Source organism: Lynx canadensis, chromosome E1, assembly GCF_007474595.2.
Source record: "Lynx canadensis isolate LIC74 chromosome E1, mLynCan4.pri.v2, whole genome shotgun sequence".
Taxonomy (NCBI): domain Eukaryota; kingdom Metazoa; phylum Chordata; class Mammalia; order Carnivora; family Felidae; genus Lynx; species Lynx canadensis.
In genome coordinates this window covers 27,045,162-27,062,986 of record NC_044316.2, presented here as the reverse complement: position 1 = coordinate 27,062,986, position 17,825 = coordinate 27,045,162, and the positions used below count along the sequence as shown (strand labels likewise).

At 42.1% G+C, this 17,825-nt stretch overlaps 1 protein-coding gene and 1 pseudogene across 3 annotated transcripts in view; one reads left to right on the top strand and one right to left on the bottom strand.

Moving 5' to 3' along the window:
- YPEL2 (yippee like 2) overlaps nt 1-17,825 on the top strand; it is a 105,897-nt gene that overhangs the window by 48,019 nt on the left and 40,053 nt on the right. For 2 of the 3 annotated variants that reach the window (XM_030296870.1, XM_030296871.1), the window contains exons 2-3: nt 7,361-7,404; nt 8,447-8,555. In XM_030296870.1, the coding sequence (XP_030152730.1) occupies nt 7,361-7,404; nt 8,447-8,555 (153 nt within the window). Of the gene's footprint in view, nt 1-7,360; nt 7,405-8,446; nt 8,556-12,756; nt 17,643-17,825 lie in introns of those variants that run through there. The other variant, XM_030296872.2, reaches the window with a different exon arrangement.
- On the bottom strand, nt 1,979-3,229 carry LOC115501711 (annotated as a pseudogene).

Sequence of the window (17,825 nt, the reverse complement as noted above, 5' to 3'; positions counted from 1 at the left end):
CTTTCTGATACAGTTAATTCTAAGGTATGTCTTAATGAGAGTATATTTCAGTGCTTCAGTTAAACAATTTCCCTTGTCAAAAAGTCCCTTACAAAGAAAGGTAGATTCTTTTTTTTTTTTTTTTTTTGAGTGAGATAAAATGGCTTTTTATTAAAGCTTTTACAACTTTTTTACATACATTCAGATTTTTTCCCTATACTTCCCCCTTTCTAATTCAGTACCAACCAGACATTGAACTTTAGAATAAAATTAACCTCTTTTTTTGCTGTCAAAAACACATCCTACATACATACTTTTCATGCATCCTTCTCTTCAGTTTTATGATTTCCGGTAGTAAGAAAGGTAGATTCAAATGCAACATTAGCATGTCTGTGCTTATGAAAATCATGATTCCTGCAATCCAACCCATTTTATCCAATCACACAAAGGTTTCTGCTGAACTTCGTGCTTGCTCTTGCAAACTTGCAGAAAAGTATTTTTTAACAAGGCTTCAAACCCCTCTGAGACTCTTTGTTTGGAATACTTTTAAGTAGAGTATTAGGAAATTGTTTATAATTCCTAATTGTACAAATATAGAAACACAGTGTAGGGGCGCCTGGGTGGCTCAGTTGGTTAAGCGTCCGACTTCGGCTCAGGTTATGATCTCACAGTTCGTGGGTTTGAGCCCTGGATCGGGCTCTGTGCTGACAGCTTGGAGCCTGGAGCCTGTTTCAGTTTCTGTGTCTCCCTCTCTCTCTCTGCCCCTCCCCTGTTCATGCTCTGTCTCTGTCTCAAAAATAAATAAACACTAAAAAAGAAACAGTGTACAATGGGAGATTTCAGAGATGACTTACTTTTATTGGCTTAAATTTTTTTTTTTTAATTTTGCAAAGTAAAGTTCACTCTTTGGTATACAGTCTTATGACTTTTGACAAATATATGGTCTTGTAACCCCCATAATGAAGATCACAATTCCATCTCCCATGTTACTCCTTATAGTGAAACTATCCCTTTACCCATAACCTTTGGCAACCACTGATCTTAGTCTGATACATTTCAAATTCATCCATGTTGTTATGTATATCAACAGGTTGTCCCCTTTTATTACAGACTACTATTAAATGGGAGGTATCAGTTTATCCATTCACCAACTGAGAGACATTTAGGTTGTTTCCAGTTTGGGACAATTATGAATAAAGCTGCTCTGAAAAATTCTCCTCCAGGTTTTTACATGAACATAGATTTTCAATTAACCTGGGTAAAAATGAAACCACAAAATTCTTGTCCACAGTGGCTATGCTGTTTTGCAATGGATAAAAGAATTCCAGTTGCTACACATTCTTTTTTTTTTTTTTTTGATGTTTATTTATTTTTGAAGGAGAGAGAGACAGAGCGTGAGCAGGTGAGAGGCAGAAAGAGAGGGAAACACAGAATCTGAAGCAGGTTCCAGGCTCTGAGCTGTCAGCACAGACACGGGGCTTGAACCCACCCACAAAAGTAAGATCATGACCTGAGCTGAAGTCAGCCTCTTAACCAACTGGGCCACCCAGGCGCCCCTACACATTTTTGACAGCACTTGTTTTTGTCAGCTTAAAAAGTTTTAACCATTCTAATAGGTGTGTAGTGATTTCTCATTGTATTTTTAATTTAATTTGCACTTTCCCCAATGACTAATGATGCTGAGCATCTTTTCATGTGACTGTTTACCATCTGTTTATTTTGGGGGAATTCTGCTCAGATCTTTTGCTCATTTTATATTTTATTTAAAAAATTAAAAAAAATTTTTTAAATGTTTATTTTTTGGAGACAGAGTGGGGGAGGGGCAGAAACAGATGGAGACACAGAATCTGAAGCAGCCTCCAAGCTCTGAGCTGTCAACACAGAGCCTGACGTGGGGCTTGAACCCACGAAGCGTGGGATCATAACCTGGGCCGAAGTCGGACGCTCAACCAACTGAGCCACCCATGCGCCCCTTATTTAAAATTTTTAAAACGTTTAATATTTTTGACTGGGTACAGTATACTTTATTGATGATACACAATAAAGTAGGGCTCTCCAAGTCCCTCCCCTTTTTCAGAGGGTCTGGGATGGAAACTGGAAGTCAGGAGATTCTCAAGTGTGTTGGGGGATGAGCTGGGGCAAGGACTCCTCAGCAGCTGAGGGCCGCTCTCTACTTCTTCCTCTTGCTGGGGCTGGTGGTCCAGTGGGCTCTTACTCCTTGGAGGCCTTGTGGACCATAAGGCTCACCATCTGGTGGCTATAACCAAATTCATTGTCATACCAGGAAATGAGATTGACACAGTGGTCATTAAGGGAAATGCCAGCCCCAGCATCAAAGATGGAAGGGTGGGTGTCACTGTTAAAGTTTCAGGAGACAGCCTGTTCCTCACTGTAACCCAGAATACCCTTGAGGGAGCCCTCTGATGCCTGCTTTACCACCTTCTTGATGTCATCATATTTGGCAGCTTTCTCCAGGCAGCAGGTCAGATCCATTATTGACATGTTGTAAGTGGGGATAGGAAGTCCATGCCAGTGAGCTTCTGGTTTAGCATAAGGATGACCTTGCCTACAGCCTTGGCAGTACCACTGGAAGCAAAGATGATGTTCTGGGCAACCTTTTGGCCATCATGCCACTGCTTCCCAGAGGGGCTATCCATAGTTTTCTGGTTGGAAGTGATGGCATGGACTGGTCATGAGTCCCTCCACAATGCCAAAGTTGTCATGGATGACCTTGGCCAGAAGGGCCAAGCCTTTGGTGGTGCAGGGGGCATTGCTGACAAGGTTGAGGGAGTTGTCATACTTCTCATGGTTCATATCCACCAGACATGGGGCATTAGCAGAAGGGGCAGAGATGATGACCCTCTTGGCCCCAGCCTTCTTCATGGTGGTGAAGACCCCAGTGGACTCCACAACATACTCAGCATCAGCATCACCATATTTGATACTGGCTAGGTCTTGCTCCTGGAAGATGGAGATGGGCTTTCCATTCATGACAAGTTTCCTATTCTCAGCTTTGACTGTGCCAGGGAATTTGCCATGGGTGGAATCATACTAGAACATGTAGACCATGTAGTCAAGATCAATGAAAGGGGCATTGATGGTGACAGTATCCACTTTGCCAGAGGTAAAAGCAACCCTGGTGACCGGGCACCCAATATGGCCAAATCTATGTATTCCAGCCTTCACCATCCTGTCTCGAATGTTGCTGGCACTGTACCAGAAGATGCCAATGTCTGTCGAATGGGGAGAAGCAGAGAGTTTCTTTTGCTCATTAAAAAAAAAAAAAAAATTAACATTCATTTTTGAGAGACAGAGAGAGAGAGAGAGAGAGAGAGAGAGAGAGAGAAACAGAGCATGAGCGGGGGAGGGGCAGAGAGTGAGGGAGACACAGGATCTGAAGCAAGCTCTAGTCTCTGAGCTGTCAGCACAGAGCCCGACAAAGAGCTTGAACTCACTAACTGTGAGATCATGACCTGAGTCCAAGTTGGACACTTAACCAAGTGAGCCAGCCATGTCTCTTTTGCTCATTTTAAAAATTGGGTTTTTTCTTTCTTATTGTTGAGTTTTTCTTTCTTATTTCAGATACAAACGCTTTGTCATATATGTGATTTCCGGATATTTTCTCCCAGTCTATGGCTTAACTTTTCCTCTTTAACTATTTTTCAGAGTAAAAGTTTAAAAATTTTGATGAAGTTCGTTTAGCAGTCTTTTTCTTTTATAAATTGTTTCTGGGGTAGCATCTTTTCTAACACAAAGATTTCCACCTGCATTTTCTTCTCAATATCATTCGTTTTGAATCAATTTTTGTATAGTCATATCAATTCTCAACTACAAAGAGCATATTAAATGAAAACATTGCCAAATACCAGTTCTCTCCATAGCACAAATTCCCTTTGAAAACAAGTTACATTCCCATTCCCTGTTAAAATGTCACCTTTACTTTGAAGGGGCAGATTTAGCGAATTTATTCTTTGGAAAATATTGCAGAGTACCGTACTACTGGCAGCTACTTTTTACTGCAAAGCCCAGCTTGGAATGCTCATCTTTTTGCAAAAGAAAAACGCATAACTTATCTTTACATTTTTAAGTACTTTGATATAAGCGTGAACCTCTTTGTGGTGCTCTATCCTATTACAAAAAAAACTGCAAGGATCCTACTGTTCAAATATCCTGTTTTTACAAGCTAAGTCTCACTATTGTCATCCTATTGCACAGAAACAACAGTATTCACAATATGCTAAAAGCACAGGCTGAAGGGTACCATTGTCAGTGCCACACACACATTCAGTGAGAGCCCCACACCTCCTTGTAGATTTCTGTACACAGATGGCACATACTAGCCCAGGGAAGATCCCAGTGGCAATCTCTATGGCTGTTTGTTGAAACTCTGGTTTTGTTTGTTTGTTTGTTTGTTTTTAGAGATAAAAATAGTTTAAAAATTTAGTGTTTTTTCCTTACCCTGATTGTCTTGTATATGTTCTGGGAATACTACTACCCTGGAAAGTCTTACAATGCTGCCTCTCTCCCTGCATTCCTGCCTATGCCTAGACATAGTAGATAATCTATATTTCTTTGATAAACAAATTTGATAAATTTGATAAACAGATTTCTTTGATAAACAAATCCATCTGTCTGGTTACAGATGGTGGAGCTGTGTTGCTTTGTGTTGTCATTTTCCTGTCTGCTTTCTTCTAGCATTTGTTTTCCCATAGCCCCATTTTTCTAAGCACTGAACTTGAAGTTCATAACAAATGTTTCTTAGAGGATGATTCTCCTGATTATCCATAACTTAGAACCACGGAATCATAAGAAGTATAATTTTGGAGCTGGGAGGGGACTTGGAGATGGACTAGTCTAAATCCTTTATCAAAAACCAAATATAAAGGAATTTTATAAATCCATAGAATGGAATAACTCAGCAATAAAAAGGGAAGCATCTTTTGATAAAATGCAACAACATGGATGAATCTTAAAAGAATTACGCTGCATGAGAGAAGCCAGACCAAAAAACCCTACATAGGGTGTGATTTTCATTTATAAGAAAACAGAAAATACAAACTGTAGTGACAGCAGCAGCTGCCTGTGGATGAGTGGGGAAAGGGACAAGGAGGGGAGGAAAAGGCTATCTACGATGAAGACGGACAAGAGGAAACTTTTGGGTCCATAATCTTGATTGTGGTGATGTTTTCACAGGTACATACAGATAGTACACATTAAATATGTACAGTTTAGGGGTGCCTGGGTGGCTCAGTAGGTTGAGTCCTATTTTGACTCAGATCATGATCTCATGATTCATGAGTTCGAGCTCCACATTGGGCTCTGTGCTGTCAGCCGAGAGAGAGCCTGGAGCCTGCTTCAGATTCTGTGTCTCCCTCTCTCTCTGTCCTTCCCTTGCTCATGCTCTGTCTCTCTCTCTCAAAAATAAATAAATATTTAAAAATATGCACACTTTATTATGTCAGTTGTACATCAATAAAACTGTTTAGAGAAAAAAAGGCAAATAGAGGCAATTTAGCTGTGGGATAAATAATAAAACCTACAGTATGTCAGATCATGTGCTGTGTGGTAGGGGTTCAGAGGGACAGTGAAGACATGGCCTGTACCTTCAGGCAGCTCACGATCTAGTGAAGGAGTTAGAAAATAAGCGGATAAATTAGATCCAGTATGTGAAGGACTAAGAAAGAGGAACAGACAAGGAACAAGAGGTGTCCAGTACATGGGTGCCAACACGTGCCTCTTCTGGGGGGAGGGGTCGGGGAAAGCCTTACGAAAGAGAGGAAGCTGAGCCCAGGCCTAGCATAGGTCAGGTGGAAGAGCCTCCCCATCTGAAGGAATATCGTGGGCAAAGTTGTTGAAACGCAAAATTCCAGGAATTGCACGTGGTTCGGCCTGACTAGAGCAAAGGACACTCCAGCAAGAGAAGAGACCGCAGAGGTTGGTGGGGCCAGATTGTGAGGCTTTTGCTACCCTGGCAGTGCTTGGGTGCCTAGTGCCCCAAGGCTGAACTAACAGGTTGTGCAAATCCATAATCTGTGTCACAGGGACACGTCTCTTCCAAACACGTGGCACAGACCTCCAGATTTTGAGGCTGGGACACTCATATTCATGCTCAGTTCCAGTCTGGAGCTCTTATGTTCCTCAGGAATGTTCCAAAACCCAAAGGAAAGAAAGCTGGTTTGGGTCTGAGCAGCAGCTGGGGAACATCTGCATGCTGCTTGGAGCTCCACCTGAGAGCAAAGGCTTCTGGTACATTTTTCTGTTGGGCAACCAGCAATCTAGCTGCCCCAAAGGCAGTTTTTCCACAAGTCAAAAATTTTGTCTTTCTTTCTGGCTGGCAGCACTGATCCCTGTAGTCCTGCATTTCTGACAATGGCTGTCTGGTGTGCAGTGATCTGTGTCCTGTCTGGTTCTCTCCTACCCTCTGGTCATCTATTAACCAGCCACCACCGGATTTCTCCAGCCACTGAGCAGTAGAGGTCATGAGAGAGTCCCTTATTTGTTTGTTTTTAGAGTGGTTTTCAGAGAAGACTGGGATGTTTGATGCAGAGTACGATTGTCAGACCGCATTAAAAATGCAGGCAGCAATGCAGAACACGGATGGCTCATGTCAGCCAGACATTTCAATGTAACCAGAGGAGGAAAACACAGATAGGGCCTGTGTTAATGGAAGTAGATGCCAAACTGTGTGGCAAGTTCTGGCTCATGTTTCTCCTATTGCCTGCTACCCCTTCAGTTGGAAGAAAGAAGCTCGTATTTAAGCTAGAATTTAAAATGGGATTGCTGCTTGATGAGCATTCCTGTGATCTAGAGATCAAATTGCTTACACCTCAAAAGGAATTTAGGAGGATTGTAACTGTCATAGCAGTTAGAATCTCCCAGAAGTGAGGAGTGAAGGTTTAGAGGTTTATTCTTTCTTGCCTTGGGGATTCTTTGCTGTCTTCTGCAGGGTTAGACCAAGAGGGCAAGCAAGAGTGCACACACTGATTTCCCTAGCCAACTCAGAGGAAAGCTGTGGCCAGCACAGATGCCTGAAACCAAGATCCAGGAAAGGCCAATGTGGATTATCTCGGGGGTATTAATAAAACAGATGGTGTCAGGAGGGAAGAAGTTTTCAATTCTATTGTGGAGTTTGGTTTTTGTATCTCCTCACCTGGGCTAGTGAAAACAGTCCAAGTGTGGGCTGGCCCAAACTCTTAGCTCTGTTTATTCTGCCCTCATGTCCTCCCCCATGCTGTCTGCCAGCTGGACTATTAAATGGCTCAGTGCTCTTTTTTTGCTGTGTCAATCCTGGAAGGTCATGATTGTTGTGATTTGGGGCTGGTTTCCCAAATGGGTGGGTGAAATGGATATCTAACTATCGATTTGTTTTCTTGCATTTCAGTCGTTCCAAGGAAGTCAAGGACGAGCATACCTCTTTAACTCAGTGTAAGTGTCTCTGAATGGTACATCCGTTGTTTGGTGCAAATTTTGCAGGGTGGGGGAAAAGCAGCCCTCAGTGTTAATTCAACACTGGGCCCTGCCTTCTCTGCCACAATAAAAGCCCTGTGGAACATTATTCTCTACAATTAGAAGCCAGTTATCTTTGTGGGGATATATATATATATATATATATATATATATATATTTTGCAGCATCTTTGGCTAAAAAGTATACATTTACTACCCATAGTAAGCACATAAGAGGATCAGAGGGCTATATAGTCTCACAGAGAAGAAGTTGAAATGATTCTGAGAGCCTCATCATGGAGGCTTCATAACCAGGTCTAACCATGGTCATAACCGGGTCATAACCATGAGTCATTGGAGAAGAGGGGAGGTCAAACAACAGACCCCGATGTCTGCTGCAGAAGCTCAGGCTAGAGGAAAGGCCCGGTTAGTGAAGAGTCTCCTTGACTGCAGCCTGTAGGGCCTTCCATCATTGCTGGGCACATCATTCATAGCCTCTTACTTGGGAAAGGAGGGTGAAGCTCACACAAGCCTGATAAACTGTGAGAATGGAAATCTAGCATGTTCCACTTGAGATAATATGGGGCTCGTTCATCCTTGTAATTGGGACAACATGGTGCTGATGTCATGTTGCCATGTTTGGCTGCATTCAGTCCTCAGTAAGCTCTGAGCTGAGGACTCAGCTCATGGTCTTCACAATGTGGCCGTCTGTTTGTCCCCTTGGGTTAGAAGCATTAGTTAGAAACATTCCAAGCAAAGTCTCAACCATGAAGACTATTTTTCATAGACTCACTGAATCAGAACTTGCAGATCTCAAAATCATTTCAATGGTGATGTTTCCACGTGGTTACCTTTTCAGGGTTGTTACCACTCTCAGTCTTAAATGATGCCCTTCTTGGTGTTGGCTTCTCTTGAGGCATCTGTGCTCAGTTGTTTTTTTTCTTTTTTTGCTGCAAGCTCAGCTTGAATGACTGATGATGAATGTGTGACTAACTACCCGTTCTCTCTGTCCCTTGGCACAGAGTTAATGTGGGCTGCGGGCCTGCAGAAGAGCGAGTGTTGCTAACAGGATTGCATGCAGTTGCAGACATTTACTGTGAAAACTGCAAAACCACTCTGGGCTGGAAATATGTAAGTACTGAGGAGTCTGGTTGGCAGTGAGAGGGAGGAAGGGAGAGCCTCATGCTAAAAGATTTCTTTCTTCCACTGTCTTCCTACGGCCTTGCGGGATTATCTTAGTCCAGGACAGGAAACTGGGCCCAAAGAGCAACTCCTGGCACACTCTTGTCTACCACACTCTTCTTCCCTTTTCTCTGATAGTCCCCTTCTACTCATTCCTTCACACCTGCCCCTGAGACAAACACACACACACCTGCTTTTCAATTTAATTAATAATAATAATAATAATAATAGCAGCATATACCATTTCCTGACAGTTTACTGTGTTCCAGACATACATTATTCTATTTATATTCACAGCATCCTTAGAAAGTAGTTCATATTTTAATCCCTATTTTATGGATGAGGAAACTGAGGCTTAGAGAGGTTAATGGTATATCTAATGTTACCTAGCCGTTACGTGGCCAAACCAGGATATAGGTGTCCAGGAGTCTGACTGTGGAGCCCATGCTCTTTGCTCCAGTAAATGTTCTCAGAACATGTTACCCAGGCCCTAGGCTCTATGCTAGGTATCCTCAAACATGTTAATTAATGTCCACTGTCAAATATAGTCATGAATGGACTTTTCCTACTAGACGTTCATTCCTTTGCTGTTTAACTCAACAAGTATTTTTTTAAATATGTATTTTTGAGAGAGAGAGAGTGCAAGTCGGGGAGGGACAGAGTTGGAGTGGGGGGTGCAGACAGAAGATCTGAAGCAGGCTCCCTGCTGACAGGAGTGTACCCAATATGGGACTTGAACTCATGAACCATGAACTCATGATCTGAGCCAAAGTGGTGGGGCTTGAACTAATGAACCATGAGATCATGACCTGAGCTGAAATCAGATGATGCTCAACTGACTGAGCCACCCAGGTGCCCCTCAACAAATATTTTTAACGTCTTGTTGGTACTTAGGATGAGCACTTCACCGGGGTGAGAGGAGGTATAGATGTTCAATGAAAATAAACTTGTGCTATTGCTATTTTTGGCAGATGTTTTTATTATTGGCAAATATGTTCATGTGCTTTTTTCTGCCCTATCATTGTGGGAATATTGAGAAATGAGTCTTCCTGTCTTCGGGAGGACAATTTATTCCATGTAAAATGCCATAAATTCCCTGTACTGTCAATTGCACAGGGTCAGTGTGAAGCTGGCTCATATGACCTGCAGTTAGTTAGACAATAGTTAGCTTTGGAAGAGCCTGGAGGAGTGGTCAGAAGTTCCTGCAGAGTGCAGTTGTAGGTTGCAGGACTTTGGGGAAGGCTGTGCATTAGGGGGAGCTGGGAATACAGGGAAAGCCTCCTTGCCTTCTCCGGTGAATCTAAAACTGCTCTAAAAATATGAAGTCTATTTACTTTAAAAAAAATTTTTTTTAAGTTTATTTTGAGAGAGAGAGCATGAGCAGGGGAGAGGCGGGGTGGGGGAGCGGGGAGAATCCTAAGCAGGCTCCACACTGTCAGTACAGAGCCTGACTCAGGGCTCGATCTCACCAATTGTGAGATCATGACCTGAGCCAAAATGAAGAGTCAGACACTTAACTGACTCAGCCACCCAGGCACCCCTAGATTCCATCTTTCAAATCTCCCTTGAAATGTTCAGAATTAGAAAGAAAGATCCTAGATGGTATGTTTCATGATGGCAAGATGGTCACAGATCCCTACAGTTGCCTTGATTTGCTCCTTGTGGGAAAAACTGGTCCTGGCTATTCTGTTACCCCTGCATGGCCACTGGCCCTCTCTGGGTGATCTAGGAGCCACAGTTCTGGTTTTGAGGATCTAGAAATTTTCTGCCCTTCTGTTTTCCCAACCTTTTTTGTCATCTTATTCCATTAAAGATGTGCAGGATTATAGACGGAAGATAAATCTGAGTTAGTTGGTTTTGCTCTTTACTTCGCATAAAATGATTCACTCCTTTGACAAAGGTTTATTAAAAGCCTTTGTGTTGGATACAAAAGTAAATGAGATCTCATCCTTACCCTCAGGGGTGTTTACAGTCATCATATGAGAGAGGAAAGCTACAGGTAGACATAAAACAGCTGGTGCTCCAAGCTTTCATTCCATTATTTCTTCTCACCCTCACAGTAATCCTGTGAAGTACTTTCACTTATCCCAGTCTTATAAATGGAAAGTTCTCAGTCATAAACAAAAGTGGTTAAGTGATGCTTCTGGTGCCAGGAAACAGAAATGGGGTTAGGTCTGGGGGTTTCTGTAGACTTCAGATCTAGTACTCTGTCCCCTGGAATCCAGTTATGACATTTTGCAAGTGCCCTGTGGCTTGGGGGCTATTAAATGTTTTTTTCTTTTGGCTTTTTTGTTGTTGTTCAATAGAGATATAGTCTTACTTCCCTAGTTTTCTTTCTACCTCCCGCCTACCCTGAACATGCTACCATGGAACAATAGGTCGTATTCTCGAACCACATTCCTCTATTGTGTACACATCACACAGCGCGCGCGCGCGCGCACACACACACACACACACACACACACACACACACGGAGTCAAGGAATAATGAAGTGTCAGGGAAATTACTGCTGAGCCCACAGCTCTTGCATGTGTGTGATGTGTTTGCACTTTCTCTCTCAGGGCCTCTCCCCTCTCCACTTTGTGGAATGATTCCTCTCTCAGCAAGAGACTCAAGTCTGAGCTCTCATTCTGGGACCCAAATCCCTGGAGCTTTAGGACAGAAGATATAGTTCATACACATGCTGCCCAGAACCTATGGACAGTAGGGTTTAGCTACTTACTAATTTGGAATACTCAGAACAGCAGCTGATATCCACTGTTTCTGCACACCAAACTTAGCCATAATGATCATGATGACCAGTGTTTTTCTGATAATACATTGAGATAGTTTTATTCATCTATGCCTGTCAATAAAATATCTCTTTGATCCTATACCTATGCAGGGCTTTTTTTTTCTTCCTATGGGGCTTACTAGCCTGGGAGCCCACCCACAGTGCCGTAAATTTAGGATGGTAATTGGCCAGGTGGTTTATATTGAGTTTTTCCTCCGGAAGCCTGGCAGCTGGGGTGGGGGTGGGGTGGGGTGGGAGTGGGGGCTTGAGGGCTGCTGGGTTCTTCAACCTGGAGTTCACATAGCTCCTTTCTCCCTAGAGAAAGGCAGTGAAAGAAAAACAGACTTAACACACATGACACAGAAACAGAAAGATAAATAAAAAAGAGACCTATTTGACTTCACCATACTTTGGTCTCTCCCTGAGTGTCTTTTCTCTAAGTGTAACAAAGTACAATTGAAAATTATAACACATAAACTTCATAGATACATCATCCTTAGAGCAGATTTCCGATTAGCATCTGAAACCAAGTTCCCCTCAGATTTTACACACACACACACACACACACACACACTCCATAGTTACTTACTGAAGACCTATTATATGGCAAGCAGTCTTCTAAACACAAGGGACACGGCATTGAACAAAATAAATGAAAATATCTGCCTTCCATGTAATTTATGTTGTAGTAATGGGAGATAATATGTAAAATAGACCTGGAGGTTATATTGTATATTTGAGAATGATAAGTGCTATAGAGAAAAATGAAACAGGAAGAGAGGGGGAAGAGAGAGTTCTGGGGTGGAAGTTGTGCTTTTAAAGTAGAATATTCAGGAAAGATTTTACTAAGATGGTGACATTTGGGCAAAGACTTTTTTTTTTAAGTTTATTTATTTATTTTGAGAGAAAGAGAGAGAGAGTGTGAGCAGGGGAGGGGCAGAGAGAGAGAATACCAAGCAGCCTCCTCACTGTCACTGTGGAGCCCAACATGGGGCTTGATCTCATGACCTGAACCAAAATCAGGAGTCAAGTAACTGACTGAGCCATCCAGGTGCCCCTGGGCAAAGACTTAAATGAGCATAGATCTTGAAGAAATTCTATGGTAAATATTGAGAAAATACTTACAACATTTAAATTGCAAAATATTTAAACTCCATTGTAAATGTTGAGAAGGTCCTGGTGCTGCCTCAGAACTGTATTAAGTGAAGGTGACCTGGCACGTTTGCATGGGGGGAATTCTCCCAGTGAGTCTGGCTGAAGCTCGTCCTGATCCCTGTCATTGACCTGCCTTTGCTCCTGTGCTACAAAAAAAAAAAAAAAGTCACCTACTTGTCTTTGGTCATTTGGTGTCTTTTCTCTTCCTTTGTGTCTCCTAGGAACATGCCTTTGAAAGCAGCCAGAAATATAAAGAAGGCAAATACATCATTGAGCTAGCACACATGATCAAGGACAATGGCTGGGACTGATTGGAGGGTATCCACCTACCCCAGTGTCCACGTGAACGCCATCCAACCAAACATTCTACCCAAGCGTGAGAGAGTGACTGAACACTTGGTTCCATCCATTTAGGGGCCTTGCCATCTGGGGCATTCTCCCACCCTGAAGCCGTCTTTCTGGTGACCGGCCTCTAAATCGCTGTCTCTCTGTCTCTTTGCTTTGTATCTGTTTGTGAGTTGATCCTGGCTTCTCTCTGTTCTAGTGTTGGCTGAAAACAAAACAACGAAAGGAACAGATGCCTGACCGCATGGGGCAGCCCACCTTGATAAGGGCCCTGGGGCTCATTAAGAGCTGCTTGATGGCCTCTTGTCAGGAGAGCAGTGAGTGGCACAGCATGGGGGTGCAAGGAAGAAGGAAATGGGGAGCCGTGAGGGTCCCAGGGCTGGTCAGTGGACGGGACGTTAGAAGTAGGAACAAAATTGTGCTGCTCCTGGAGTCCTGGTAACTTAGGCTTGAAATAATCGACTTGTCTAAAAGGACAAAGAAAAAAAATACCTCATGACTGCATTCTCTCTGATCAGAAGCTCTGTTCCTGAACCAGCTGTGTCCGGTTAGCATGTGAGCACAAGAATGCGCCCTAACTAGTGGGACAGGGGCTTGGTCCTCCTGGGTCCAGCTGGGGGTGTCCTGGCAGCAGAGAGTGCAAAGCCCAGATGGTTTTGATAACTCTGATGCCTCAGTGCCCCTTCAGGTAATCTTTGCCTCTTCAGCCACTGTTGGTGAGAGGATGGGAGACTGCCTTTTGCAATGGGTGCAAGATCCAAACATCCCAAAGGCTTTGACCACCAACCAAGTAAAATCAGTAATTGAGGAGAACAGGGAACAAAGGGGGCTGTAGTTTGGGAGCTCCTACAGAAATGGCTCAGATATTGGGCCAGAAAAAAAAAAAAAGTAGAACCAGCTAGCAGTTCTGTCTGACCTTTTTTTCCTGACCCTTAATAAGAGAAGAGCATTGTGGCAAGGAAGGGGGTGGGGTGGGGAAATGCTGGGAATAGTTTAGATTTGAGCCATTACAGGTTAGTGTATATTTCCACTTTGGTATGCAATGGCTTCAGTGAGATCAGCAATTCTTTGTACATAGAGTTTTGGTTGTTTTTCTCCAGTTCTATCATTGTAGATTGTGGAAAACAAAAAGTCCCAAGGCTTTGAGCTTAGTGATAACCCAGCCAGTAGATTCCTCATGCCCCTAGCTATTCTCCTTGGACTTGAATGCTTTGTGTGAAGAGAAATTGTCAGAGTGGTCCAGCAGTGGGGAGGACTTAGATATGATATCAAACATCAAGTTATAAATTCTGATATTAGCCCCCGCCTCCCATCTCCCAAACCAAAGTTGATTATATTAGGGAAGTGGGGAACAAATCCCTATAAGGCTCATGAGAGAAAGGAGTTTGTTATAGTTAACCAACACTATGAAGTGTTTTCTACAGCACTTCAGCCAGTACATGGTGCATGACCGAAACTCATTTAACTGAGTTAATTTTATTGCTTAGACTGAATATGTAATTATTGTTAAGATATGTGCAGGTTATGTTAGAGTATCTCATTCTTGAAAGGGGGCTGATCCTATAGAAAAAATTCACCTAAAAAGTCACAAAAAGAATGAGTTCATAGAGAGGCAAGAATCTATAAAGTTGAATAATCAAGATTCAAGCAGCCAACCCAGAACATTTCCAGAATTCAAACAAATTCCTCTAGGGAGTGATCCATGGTGGAAATGCTTTTTTCTGTCTCTGTGTGCTGATTGCAGAAGGGGGACCCGAGGTAGGCGTGGTCATGCCCTGGAGGTAGTGAACTGTGGGACTGACAGGAAACCAGGTGGCTCCAGGTTTAGCTGTAGACCACCTCTGTAAGACAATTAAAAAAAAAAAAGGATTCTTAGAAATTTAATCTTGTTCCCAAAGGCTTTTAGTCCACATCTTTCAGTATTTTAGTATCCTGGGGAGGTTAAGTTTTCCCCACATTGCTAAAAAGCAGAATGAGGTTCAGAAGGAGTATTTCATTTCCACTCCCAGAGAAAAAGGTCTTCTGGCTCCCAGGGCCAAGATCTCAATAAAAACCATTTTCTACTTTCACATTCCTAAGCTGGCTTGCCAGCACAAAAATTATAGATCCCTCTTTCTGTCTCCCTTGAAGGTAGTGGCCTTCATTTATGGATTTTGATAAGCCCCTTTGCTTGGGGAAAGTCCTATTGATACTCGTTTTCATAGAAAGAAAATGGGGGTTAAACATGGGTAGGTGTTTTGTCTGTGAAACTAAAAATGGAGTGTGGTGATATAGAAACCAGACATGGGGTGCCCTAGAATTTTCAACAGGGAGAAGAGACCCATGTGCCACTGTTGCTCCTTGGGGATGAGGCCTCTGACTGTTGCATGGATCAGAGCAGGCTTCAGTTAGACCCAGGTTCTGGTCTTCTTTCTTTCTTTCTTCTTTCTTCTTTCTTTCTTTCTTTTTCTTTCTTTTCTTTTTCTTTCTTTCTTTCTTTCTTTCTCTCTTCTCTCTCTCTCTCTCTCTCTCTTTCTTTCTTTCTTTCTTTCTTTCTTTAGCTATTACCCATTGAGCATCCAGTGGGTGCATGGCGCCGTACTTGGTGCGAAAGATCTGAGTAGAATGTTGGTTTTTCTGTAACTACAGGGGAAAAAAACACAACTCATTAGGCTATCCCTTTGTGTCAATGAAACCAAAAGTGCTTCTTATAACTTTATCTCCATTCATGGCTTGTCTACCTAATGTCTAGCAGTATTGGAGAGACCGCAGCTGAGTGATGGGGACACATCAACTCATGGCCTCAGTCAGTTCATTCTTTAATTTCCTCACCAAATTATTGACTCAGAGCATAACCAAAGACCTCATCCATTCACCCCTGGCAGGTTCAGGGAATTGGAGTTTGATGGTAAAGCCTAGGCAGGGTGCAGGGAGTAGCAGGGCAGGGAGAGGGAGGAGTGAGAAAGGAAAGGCATGAAGTTCTATACCTCAGCCAGCAGCTGCCTTCATTTGCAACTGAAATCTAGCCAGCAGACCCTCTAGTTCCATCTCCCCTATGCTGCCCTAGGTCATGTGGCATTGGCAGCCCTGGGTTACACCCAAACCCCCAGGATGTTAGTCTCAGGCTGCTGATGGGTTGATTTGATATGAATCAAATACAGCCAAACTTGATGGCCACAGATTGTCAGCTGGGCCTGACTGAGTGCTGCCCCAACTCCTATGACAGCAAGATCATGGAGATAGGATAGAGTAAATCTTTACTGGTGGGTCATTGTGTGAAAAAGAGGTGTCCCCTTTATAAAAAGATTTTCAAGTGGATATATATATTTAAAAAGTTGCTTGTGAAATATACTTTTGTAAATAATATTTAATTTTTTAAATAATATATTTGGTGCTGTTTTCTCAGATCCCCTGAGAGCACTTTTTATTTTCATTTTTAAATTCTATGGTTTCCTCTGCATTTCTTGAAGTATATTTTAAGGGAAATAGTGATCATCAATATACTCTTTTTAAAAAAAGATCTGTATCACGTTAGTCTGGACTGAGGCAGTAAAGCAATGCCTCTCTGCATTTCTTTCCCGAAGGAACAGACTCTGCGCTACATTACCAGGTTGAGAATTGAAATATTTTCTTGTACCAATATTGGCTAGAAAAGAAAGTAAATAAAATCAAATTTAGTAACAACTTAGTGATTCCTTTTGTTAGAAGAATTTCCAACAAATTGGGATCTTGTTTTTAATGTGTGTGTGTGTGTGCGCACACACGCGCACACTCACGCACACATGTGTGTAAAAAGCACTTTGGATTGTGCCTCCTGTTTTTTTTTCTTTTTTCTTTTTTTTTTTTTTTTAATTGGGGACACTATATCTACAGTTTACACCTTCGGCACATAAGACTTTTCTTCTCTTTCTCTCTGGTGGTTTTGTTTCTGAGTGGACCAACAGTGCAAACCATGAGGATTTTGTTTTTCTGAGCATGGAGCTATTGCCAGTTTGCTCCTCTTTCGTTGTGTGCTCAACTTTCACAGATTGTAAAGGAAATCTGTTGTTTTGTGAAGATCAGAGTCAAATCTGTATTTCTGAGATGTGAGTGTACTCCTTATGTACCGTAGGGTTCCCTTTGTGGTAAAAGCCACCTCATTAACTGGTTTGGGTTAAAAGAACATCAGTAAAATCATACACGATACCTTGTAGGTAAACAGCTTATTTTATTTCAAGATCAGATTGCCTCAGGTTCAGGAAGAGGCTAGGAAATCTTAAACCCAATCAACTTATATATTTTAAGAAAGAGTCTGACTCTTAACAGAAAACGTACTAGTGGTCAAGGTGGAGGAAAGAGATGTTTAATCTTTTTAAGCAAAATACAGTCATGAAATCTGCCAGCAGTGAAAGGTAAAGCCAAGAAGAAACAAGCTATAATCATCACCAAATTGGATCTGCCTATATGTTTTTATATAACATTTTGGTGAAAGTGAGAGTCGGTTCCCTTTTCCAACCTGCAGAGACGATCTTTCGATAGAATAGAATCTGTCTATTTATGCTTGTGTTTACAAACTGTATTTGTTGGGTTTGGGTTTTGTTATTTTCTTTATCTTTTTTTTTTTTTTGGTGGCATTTTTCAGGTCACTTTGCTTCAATAACAAAGATAATTATTTTCAAATAATTTGTCCTCACTTTTTTCTGTATTTGTACATAGTTATTCAGTATTAGAGAAAAGTGCATTGTTTCTGTCATATTTCAATCTGTGTTGGTGCTCATTTGAGAAAATAAAGTTTTCAAATATTTGGAAGGCTCATCTAGTCTTAATTGACCCAGCAAGTTTTATCTTGACTTTTAACATTTAAAGTAACTGAAAAGCCTGCAGGAGGTCATCTGTCTAACCCCATTCACAGAGCTGTCAACTGAGACCCTGTGGGATTGTTTTCTCCAAGGATATTTGGCCAGTTAATGAATAAAAATTAGGTCTC